Source organism: Carettochelys insculpta, chromosome 12, assembly GCF_033958435.1.
Source record: "Carettochelys insculpta isolate YL-2023 chromosome 12, ASM3395843v1, whole genome shotgun sequence".
NCBI lineage: Eukaryota > Metazoa > Chordata > Testudines > Carettochelyidae > Carettochelys > Carettochelys insculpta.
The window spans coordinates 11,281,918-11,293,065 of NC_134148.1; the positions used below are offsets into that span (position 1 = coordinate 11,281,918).

At 47.0% G+C, this 11,148-nt stretch overlaps 1 protein-coding gene across 1 annotated transcript; it reads left to right on the top strand.

Moving 5' to 3' along the window:
- The first annotated feature begins 3,676 nt into the window (after positions 1 to 3,676).
- On the top strand, positions 3,677 to 5,396 carry LOC142019742 (C2 calcium-dependent domain-containing protein 4C-like). The gene is made up of 2 exons (XM_075006977.1): positions 3,677 to 3,760; positions 4,057 to 5,396. The coding sequence occupies exon 2, from the start codon at positions 4,111 to 4,113 to the stop codon at positions 5,386 to 5,388; it is 1,278 nt and encodes a 425-aa protein (XP_074863078.1). The 5' UTR covers positions 3,677 to 3,760; positions 4,057 to 4,110; the 3' UTR covers positions 5,389 to 5,396.
- Positions 5,397 to 11,148: the final 5,752 nt, after the last annotated feature.

Here is an 11,148-nt window from a genome sequence, read left to right on the forward strand (position 1 = left end):
TTTCACTACAGAACTTCTACATTTTGTTTCCTAAGTCATTAGGACAGCAGCTAGCAGAGAATGGCGCATTGCCTGTAGTCATTGTATTTTATCAGCATCCATCAGATGAAAGGCACCATCCAGCAGTTACTTGGTATAAGAGAAACAAAGCCCTCGTGACAGATCACTGTCACAAATTAAGCATCCTCCTGCTTTAAAAACAGTTTAATATAGGAATATTTTGTAGCTGCAGGAGGCCACCCTGGCACTGCCTTTTAACTCTGCTCTATGATTAATCAAGGAAAATAGAAACTGTTTTGAACACAGTGAGGTAAATCACTGATCGTACATTGAGTGCTTATTTCCATGGCAGATGAGCAGATACTTAAGTGCAATTTAAAAAAAGGAACAGCCTTCCAGCAGTCCCGGGCCTAGGCAGACCCCTGAAAAAATCTTAAAAGTTTAAAAAAAGTAATCTTTGGCATTGAGGTCAGTATTTGATCTTTATTGCTGTTTCTTAACACTGGATAAATTTGTACACATTTGGGCCTATCTGGCAATAATTTGGGGTCCCCTGAAGATAACTGAGGGGGGTGGGGGATGTCCAGTTATAACCCCAGCACGTAATACTGAATCTGCTGCTCTTACAGTGAAAATGTCTCTCTCTGTTGAGGGGATAATATTCATTTTGTAAGTGTATCTGTCCATGACTTCTAAAGATTCCCTGGCAAAGGGCTGTCAGTCCCACACACAAAACCACCATGGAGAACATCTAGAATCAACAGATAAAAGTCCCCACCCCTTGAAGAAAAACACCAGACGTGACAAAACAAAATCAAAGATAGCTTTATTCTAATAGTAATGGAAGACCAGCTGTTGGGTCATTTTTCCTCCTCTGTGCTTGGTTTGTGACAGTAATTTAACCTCTCAGCTGTACAATCTTCACTAAATCCTTCCCCTGTGCTATCTAAAGAAAACAAACATTTGTGCATAATCCAGCACCGTATCCTAAGCAACTATGGATTCCCCAAGTGGTTTACAGACTTTGAGCAAATCTGCCCCACTTGTGTTGGTTGTGACTCTGTACAAGTAGAAAACCCACCCTTTTCCTAAGGGTCTCTCTTTGACTTTAGTTTTCTCAAATGGCAGCTCAGCTTCAAGCAGGTGAGATTTCTTAAAGAAAAGAGCTAATTTCCAAAACCTTTTGACAAGTTTTGTTATCTGATGTCTGTTTCCACAGGGGCATCACAACTAAAAGCTGGCAAAATCTCATTCTTGTGACACGGCCACTCTGAAATAACTTGTCTTAAATTACTTCTCAACAGTTAATTAACACCAAGCAGTGTCTGTGGACTTCCCCTCCCACCCATTTTTAATTTTGGCCAGGAAGAAACGAGTGAACATTAAATCACAAGATTTTTTTCCCTTTGTTGACTATAAAAAAGACAATCTTTCCTTTGTGTCAAGAAAAAGGCATCAAACTTTATCCTCTGGATTTATGAGCTAATTTGCAGAGCTCCCTTTTCTTTCCTTTCAATTTGAATGTCTGCAAGCCAAGAGTTGTCAAGGATACGCTTTAATCAAATTCTTTCTGTGAATGCTTGCATGAGCTCTCCCCACTTTCAATCACAGACACCTGAAAGTCTCAGGCCTTCTTTTCTTCTTACTGTCTTCATGATAATTCCTAGGTTACTCATTGTAAGAAAACAAAGGAAAACTAATGTAAATGCAAGCACAAGTGAAGGGGACTCCTGCTCAGTATTTGTGTGTTTTGGGACATATGGAGCCAAACTTCTCATTAGAATGAAAACACTTTTTCCCCCTTGGGCACTGATCTGACTTGTTTCTCTAACCGTGTGCTGCTTTGTTATAGCTATTAGGGCCCAGATCCTCTTATTTCAAGGAAAGTTTTGAGCTGAAATACTTTATAGAACTAGGTCCAAGTGAACAGGAACTTGATCTGTCAGAGGATAAAACAATATTGAAGATCAGTTATTGCCTTGTACCCCTATAACCGCTGGCAGGACCATCCCTAAAGGGGTATGGGGCATGAGGCAAATCACCTGTATCGGGGGTCCCCCTTTAACACTATTTTTTATACAGATGAAATTCGGTTACAGTGAACTTCCAGGACACCTGCTGGCTGCAGATTAAATATTGACAATGCCCAGCTGCATAATTACAATATTGTATTGCAGCTCTTTTTTATCATTTAAGTTCACATAATTAAAAAAACTCACTGATCAAGATCAGGTTCATACTAGTTACATTCTGAAATCCATCCTCCTGGACTTCCTCTGCTATCACATCATGGGAATCCAGATTTGATGCTACTTCCTTCTCAACGGATAGAAGGGCAAGTCCAGCCAGCCTGTCTTGAGACCTAGTTGGCAGTAGGGAGCATTCCCTGTAAGCTGTGCGCTTTACAGCTGTTCAGAAGTGATTCAAATGCCACCCACCCGATTAACAGAGCATCCACAGCCAGGTTTTGTTTCTGTTGGTGGTGAACATTCCCACATGCCTCAGTGCACAGAAAAACAATATTCCACACACAGATAGAAAAAATCCCCACAGGGATGGAGAATCAGATTGCCAGCACCCAGGATTTAAAAATTGTAGCACCCTATAGTTTGTTGCAAAACTCCTTTTGTTGAACAGGGTTGTGATTGACTTACCTTTAGTTATGTTAACTGACAGTGGGATGAGTTTACACCATCTATCTCAATGAAACCTGTGTGTGATTCAACTATATCTCCACTCTCTGTTCAACAGGAGGAAACAGGTTTGGGGAGCAGCCCACAGGGCTATTGGTCAAATGACCTCAAATTTGGAACACTAGTGCTACTCTGCATTCACAGGAGGCAGATTTCCAAGCAATCCAAGTAACATTCAGCTTTTAGAGCACTTGAGTTTTAAAGCTCAAAAATGGTGGAAACTGAATTTTCTCTGTAATTTGCCAGCCCTGGTGGGTGGTGGTGGGCCCCTGCGTCTGCCTACTGTGGCCAGGGAACCCCAAGGCTGGAGTCTGCTGGTGGAGGAAGGAGAAAAAGGGCAATGGAAGTGGGAGGTGTGGAGCATTGGGGTGACACTAGTTTTTGGCTATGGATTAGAGGTTCTGATGGAGACAGGAGGGTGCCAGCAGCCAGTGCTAGGAGGCACTGGTGGAGGATCACACTGCTGTAAAAGGAGCCTAGAAGGGCAGGTCATAGGGTCTCTCCCCGGTCATCGGTCCAGCCCCTGCCCCCTTTCAGGGCCGGGTATCCCCACCGGGCGCCGTGCAGTGGGACCCCGGCATCCCCCACGGTCCAGCCGCAGTAGGGGGCGGTGCGGGGTTCAGCCAGACTCTGCGCGCAGCTGCATGGGCGCTCCCACGCCGTGGCTCTGCAAGCGGGAGCGGATGCGCCCCCTGCCGCACGCACCCACCCGCTCGCCCTCTCACGGCGCATTAGAATGAATTTGTAGCGAGCCTAGGACTGGGGCGGCCGCGTTCTCCACCCGCCCCAAGCGCAGCGGGTGGCACTCGTGAGCCGCGGAGCACGCGCCTTGCTGGGCCCGGGTGAGGCGCGTGGACACCAACCAAGGGCGGAGCCGGTTGCGGCTCTTCTCCCCGCCTCGCCGTTGTGTGATTGGGCGGGCGGCTGCCCGGCTGGCTTATAAAAGCAGCGCCCGGGGGGGCGGGTAGCGATAGGAGCGCGCAGCGGTAGTGGCGGTGCTGAGCTGGTGCTCGCTCAGTGCGCTCCTGGCGGCTCCTTTGAAACAAGCCGCGTCTTAGCTGCGCGAGGTAGGGCTGAGCCTGCGTCCTAGAAATGCCGCGGGGGCAGCTGCCTCTGCAGCGCGGGGGTCTGAGTCTGGGTTAAACACGCTCATTCTTAAGTGGCCACCTTCCTGGCTCGGTTTTAATCTCGCTAATAACGTCCTGGCCTCCTCCTTTTCCAGAGGCGTTGGGGGAGCTGGGTGGCTGTTACAGGCTCTCATTGTGAGCGTGTTAGGGGCATAGCGGAGTAGAGAGGCGCGGCGGGGCTGGTTTTACTGCTGCTGGTTAGGAGATGTTCATGTGCTTCTGCTTTTTGTTCGCAGGTGAATCTGAGCTCTGTGGCAGGGACCCTCCCCTTGCTCTAATCACCTGCAGGGATGTGGTTCCTGGAGAAGATGAAAACGTCTCCTGGAAACAGCCCCTCCTTCCTGGGGCTGCAGCCTGGTCAGCCTGTGTCAGAGAGAGCCCGGGGAGGTGCTGCTGCTTTTCCCAATGTGCTAACCCCAGACAGGATCCCAGAATTCTACATCCCACCCAGACTGACCATTTCCTCCTTGCATGACCCTTGCCTGACAGAGCACAGTCCGCTGCCTTCTGGCCTGGCCAACTGCAGCCCCAGCCCTCTCTTGCCGCATCTCATCCAGATAGAAAGTGCTGAGGAGATCCCAGCCCTGGAGGAGGACTGCTCCAACTCAGACCCACAGTCACAGGCTGCGCTGTCCCTGCCCCACTTCCCCAAAGCACAGACCTCCTACGGCTTCTGTACCTTGCTGGAGAGTCCCCACACCAGGAGGAAGGAGTCCATCTTCCACGCAGACCCCTGTAGCAGCTCTCTGTCCGGCTTGATGCTGCCTAGATCCAGAGCCAACACCTACGCTGGTAGACTGGCAGCTTCCAGCCCCATTACCATTAGCTTGGGGCCTGCCACCATGCCCCCTAAACCCCGGCAAGGCACTGGGGACAGTGACACTACCTCTTCCACTGACTCATCTCCTTTCAGCTCCCCTCTTCTGAGTCGGTCTCCTCCCCAATCCTGCCTGTTGCTCAAAGCTCGGAGCCAAGAGGGTCTGCTTGGCAGGGCCCTGAGAGCAAGGAACAAATCCAGCATGGCAAGGAACAACTCCTTATCCACAGATGAGAGCAGCTCCAATGATAACAGCCCCAGTGCCACCCGGAGGTCTTCACTGGGGCCGGTTGAGTCCTTCCGCCCCCGGAGTTATACCCTGTCGCATTCCACTATCTTCCCCCTGGACCTGACTTGTGGACGGGAGAGGCTTGTTGGGGAGAGCACCGCGCTCCTGGATAGAGGCGGGTTGCTGAGACTGTCGGCTGAGTATTGTTCAGATAACAGGCGGCTGAGACTCCGTCTCATTAGTGCAGAGGGTTTATATGATGCCTCTGTGGAGCCTAAAAGTATAAACTGCTGCATCACCTTCTCCCTTGTGCCAGGGAAAATCCAGAAGCAGAGAAGCACTGTTATAAAAAGGAGCAGAAACCCCATCTTTAATGAGGATTTCTTCTTCGATGGCATTACAGAGGATGATCTTTACAGCTTTTCAGTGAGGATGAAAGCTACCAATAAAGGGTGTAACTTGAAAAGAGACTATGTGTTAGGGGAAAGTGAACTGAGTTTAGCAAATATTTTATCCATTTAAAATGCCAGGCTAGCAAGCAGATATTTATTTTTTTTTGTATCTTTTAAGTATTTTTTAAATAAATCTTATTTTAACAAATGCCCTTTTCAAAAGACTTCAGTTGGTTTTTGTCTGTTACCTGCTCTTTTACTGCTGAGAAGGTTCATTCACAGTTGACTAATTGTAGGGTAAAAAATTAATCTTGTCCAGTAGTAGTTCTTGAAAACAGGAAAAATACTCCAGGGTAATTGCCTGCTGGCTTATGGGGATTGTCCATGGGGCAGGGATGAAAGAACCCTTGTGTTGAGGCTTCCTTTCTAAAGAAGATGAGGCTTGTGGGTGGGTGTCATGTGGGTGTTTTAATATAAAATTGAGGTTGGGCAGAACAGGCCGGGCACATCAGTTTCCTGATCCTGATGGGGGCTGACAAATGCTACAGTAAATGTTAGTGAAAAGGGAGCTCTGCTTTTGAAAGCTAATAACACTTACACTGTTCTAATCTACAGAGAGAAAACACTGCCAGTTAGCTTGTCCTAGGGGCCCTTGGCACCACGCATGGTTTTTTGAAAACAATTGCACTCTGTTACGGGTCTGGATCCCTCCTTACTCAGGAATGGGAGGGATACAGGAGGATAAAGCGAGGCTAGCAATTTCTCAAGATACTCTTAGAGAATTCCTGCTTACTCATTTTATCAGGGTAATGAGTTTAGTTGCTTTTGGAGTAGACAGGGCTAAGGGGTATCACACCTTCAGCCTGTATGCAGAGGGGAAGGGAGAAGCTCTTTGGGGAAAGGCTCCAGGTCCAACCCAAGGCCCTGAGAAGGGGGCTTTGTGGCTCACTCTGGGATGGCATATTGCTCTTCCAAATGCACTCCCTGCAAGAGCTAGGCTTGAAACTGCTGTTCCCGGGGGGCTGCACAGCACCAAAGGAGATGCTGCAAGCAGCAGTATTGATTTGGTATTGATTGTGTGAGGAGCTAACCCTGGAGGCTGATAGTTAATGCTGCTGGACAGCAATGTTCCTGCTAACTTTTCCCTCCATGTATGGATAAATTCTGTGCACCAATGTGTGTGAAGGTGTGCACCCCTCGTAAATGCACAGTGTGTGCTCTGCCGATCAGCTGGGCAGCATATCAGTCTCCTGGGGGGCCATCAGAACACACTGCTTACAAGGAGCACTGGAAGGGAGAAAGGTGACTATTGCAATCTGCCTTCTGCCCACCCCTTCCTGCAGCCTTTGTTAGTGGTGACAAAGGGGCAAGAAAGAATGAAAAGAATGAGCTTGGGGTCAGTAGTGTGGGTGAGATCACAATGTGGGCTGCATCCTGGTTCTGCTGTAGATTTGGGTGACCTTGAGCAAGCCAGTGCATCCATTTCAGTTCCCCGGCTGTGAAATGGCCTACTACAGGCCTCCCACACAGGAGTTTAAACTGACAGCAGGAGGCCCAGAATCTCTAAATACATCTCCTGGCCAGTTGCTACCACACAGGCCTCCCTCTGCTCATGAACTGAGCTCAGAGCAGATGGCAGGGATCAGCTAGTACAATTGATTTATCTGAAAATGCAGCTTTGTGAGCAGAGCATAGGCATGAATCCAGGAACAAGGCATTAGACCCCCACATCTGCTGCTGCCTTGTGAGCTGACCTTGGCTCAGTCAGCTGTCCAGCCTGGGATGTAGATAAGATTTCATCCTTTTAATACCAAGGGGTGGGAAACAATCAACTCTCAAGCAGGGACTGACAAACCAGGCCATTTTTGTATGTGCTGTGAAGGCAATAGAATGAGGGTTGCAGATGCAAGGTGCTTTTTGTGCTGTGTATTATTGCCTAAATCTCTTTAAAAGGTATCCAACTTCTAACAGAAGCAACTCTTCCCCAAATTTGACTTTAGCAACATTCCCCCCTTTGAAAAGGGATTGCAAGTTGCAGCCCTGTGCAGGAGGGAGGCTCAAGAAGGCCTGGTCTTTCTTCCAAAGACCATGTTAGACTGCAAAAATGTCTTGCAAATGGATTTAACTGAACCTTTCTCCCTTGCTTGGGCTACTGATGAAAGCCAAAATGGACTGGTGTAACCAAAAATCTGCAGTTGGCCTGGATATCACTGTGCTATAAAATACTTGGCCCTGGTGATAAGACAATGGTTGGGAAAAAAGCCGTCATGGGAGAAAATGCTGAGTTCATGCACAGAAGCAGATTAAACGTAATTGTGATTGCTTTGTGCCTGAGCAGAGAGTTAAACAAACAAATTAGTGCTTACCAGACTGGCGCTGAGGCAAAGAAGCTTTTGCATAACTAGAAAGAAAAACACTAGAAGGGATGTGTGAGGAGAAAACAGAAATAAAACGTTGCAGTTGTTGCCTGACTGATCAATTTTGCTTACAGAGTAGTCATCTCTCCTCACCACCTGTAACTGAACTTATTCACCAAAAGGAATTTTCCTCAAGAAAAGCTCACAAGCACCCTCTTCAGGCTCCGTCTGTGAAACTTCTTTAATTTAAAACAAAACGTTGCATCTGACAAAGTGGATTTTTGCTCACAAAAGCTTATGCTCCAAAATATCTGTTAGTCTGTAAGATGCCAGAGGACTTCTTGTTGTTTTTGAAGATACAGACTAAGATGGCTTCCTCTCTGATAATTTAATTTAGGGGATTAGTTGTGAGTTAGGAATGTATGGGAATGTAAAGGTTGCATGTGACTGCTGGTGATGGCTTAAGACTCCAGTGCTCACCCTGAGGAGAGGTTAACATAGCTCAGATGGGCCAAGTTGCCTGCAAGCTGTGGGGATGTTCAGGCAGAGAGGAAAGCCCTGTCTGAACGGGGGAAGCTCCCGGGGTAGAGGACAGGTGGAGTTTCTATAAAGCCAGCGAGCTGGTAATAGAAAGCAGGCTGCAGCCCCTTTTCTCTAGACAGGGAGAGAAAGGGGTTTGGACTCCAAAGGAGGGGTTTCTCTAGCAGACCCAGAAGAAGGGGGTTTGCCTAGGCCACAGGAGAATAATTACCCCCTTGCCTATCCCACCCACCCAGTCCAAAGGAGTAGCAGGAAGGTTTGTGGTTGTACTTCTGGGTACAGGGTATTGGACTGAAACCCAGTGTGAGTGTGTGGGAGCAGGGGTGTGGGCCAGGGGCTGAGTCTACCAGTCACTGAAGGAGAGGCATGCTGGTAGTGAACTTGAAGACTGTCTGAGTTCATTTGCTCTAGCCACAGAGGGAGGGGCTCAGCAGTTAAGAACTGGGATGGCCTGGAAGACTGTAACAGTACACCGGAATAGCAGCAGAGAGATCACCACGTTAGTCTGTAAGCTATCAAATCAAACAAGCAGTCATGTAGCATTTTAAAGACTAACAGAATAATTTATTATGTCACGAGCTTTCACTGGCAGGGGAGGACTCCTGCGACTTGCCGAGAGGGCTAAGCCAAGAAAGTTAGATGCTGCAGCCCCTGAAGTGCAGGCGAGGGACCAGAGAGCAAGAGTGAGACAAGGGGGCTGAGGAACTGCAAGCAGAGAAGTCTGGGTGAAAGAACTAATCCCAGAACAGCCTGGAGGAGATGCCCCTAGAAGTGAGCAGAGGTTCCGGTGAGACAAAGAAACAGCTAAACTGATTGGAGAAGCACATACGAAACTTCCACTAGGAAAAGAGAGCACCTGTTCCAGGGCAAACAGATGCTGTCAGCTCAGCTGGAGACCAACAGCTTCCTGGGAGGGTAGGACAAACAAATTTGGTGGTAGTATACTAGGTACCTATCCAGAGGTAACAGCCTGAGCCTCTGGCCTTTCGGCAAAATAAACTTGAGTTTCTAGAGGGGCTCTAGGGAGAGGGCTATGCATGTTCTTCCAAGATGGACTTTAGTCTGAGCAGAAACAGTGAGCAGGGCAAGACAGAGAGGGTTGAAGAAAGAAAGAGGGAATGGACTAAAGCAGGCTGGAACTGAGTGGAGAGTAACAACAGAAGGACGCAGAAGCAATAGTGGAGGAGGATGAACAAAGGAGAGACAATGAGGGTGGGAGACAAAGCAGAGTGGGACGTGGACACCAGGACTCGTGTGAGGTGGCAACGGGAACACTGGAGAGACAGGAGTGCAAATTGTCATGCTAGAATAGACTGCCTAGAAATAGAGATGGCAAAGGGGGGTTGGAGGTAGGAAGGAGGGGTGACACAACCAGTTGGTCAGTGTGCTTATAGCTTCTAATTGTGAATATGGCGCAATGATTGGTTTCATATGGGAATCAGGTGCAAACATTCCTCCTGTCTGTTATTTAAAGTCTACTTTGGCTCCATTGCATGTACCAATGCACACACAGTGGGCTGTCATAATTTTTTTTGCAGTAGATCAGTGCTGGTTGCTGGAGCTGATCAGAAAAAAAAATTCTGATGAAACACTTTTTCATGGGAGTTTGTGGAAACTTAAACAGTCCACAGGGACTTGGATTTTGTTGATGTTTAAACCCTGCCTGTGTTCCTGTCAGCCTGCTTACCCAGCTCCTTTGCAGCCAGGCTGTGATGTTAGAACAAAGCTTTTCAGCCTCAGGGAGGACGTGAGATCCTGCTGCATTTCTTTCAGGTTACAGTCTCTGAATGTGGGTGGTAAGAGTGAGAAACCAGAGGCCAGGAACACAGCTGTTCTACTCCTGGCTCTACTATGGATTTCCTCAATGTTGAAAGGCACATTGTAGACTTTGGCTCAATTTCCTAAGGGAGCAATGAAAATGGGTGTGACAGAAAGCACCACTGAGACTATCAATGCATTACATTTTCAAGTGTAATGTACATTTTGATAAGGATACTCTGGCCATGCTGAGTAGGAAGCACTTCACTGATGATGCAAAGTTGACTTTCACAGGTGAAGAAAATCTAACATAGCTGAGATTGGTTAGTGGAACCTAATGGTTGCATCAGTAATGTTGATGGAGCTGAAGACAATCTTAAACTCAGTTCAGTGCATCACTTTTTCTCATTAAATGATTCAAAGGCATTTGACTTTTAATTACTCAGTCTTAAAAGGCACATTGTGATGGGATGGTCCACGTTTGGTAGAGCTTGATTTTTTATTCCCTCTTTTCTTGGCTTTTCCTGTTTCTTGTAGAACAAGTAAATGTTCTAGTGCTGAGAGTTAGAAAACTCTTGTCTTGTTCTTGCTGTTACTTGCTGTAGGGTTGAACTTTTGCTACCCTTCCTAAACAACTTGGAAAAGGACAAGTAGTTAAAGGCAGATTCCTATGTAAAAGACAACATTGGCCATAGCTGGGATAGTAATATCTGAATTAGCAAAACCTTGCTAGAGGCACAGAAAACAGGATGCAAAGAGAAAAATGCTTGTCTACTTGCCTTTTCTGATGCTAATTTTATACTGAGCCACACAGAAGAACAATGTATACCATGTAGAAGTAGGCATGTGCTGAGACCCTGATCTTCAATGATGCTGAGTCTCCCCCCAGTGTCCACAGATTGCAGTAGGATTTATAATTGCTCAGCTTTCCTGGTGATCAGGCCAAAACTGTTGTAACTATAACAGCTGACTAAACAACAAAGACTGGCATCTGTGTAAAGCCAAATAATAGCTAGAGCCATGAGTCACATGTTCTGGTTGGTTTATTGCAGCAGGATGTGATTACAACAAATAACAGTGACTTACACTCATGAAATAAGCTTCACAATTAGCTACTATTTACTTCCTACTATCCTGCATTATGAACAAAGCCATTATACACAAGACACATCTGCAGGATTAAACTGTGCAAACTTTTCAGTATATTAATAACCATTTGATTTGAAATTGGTGCT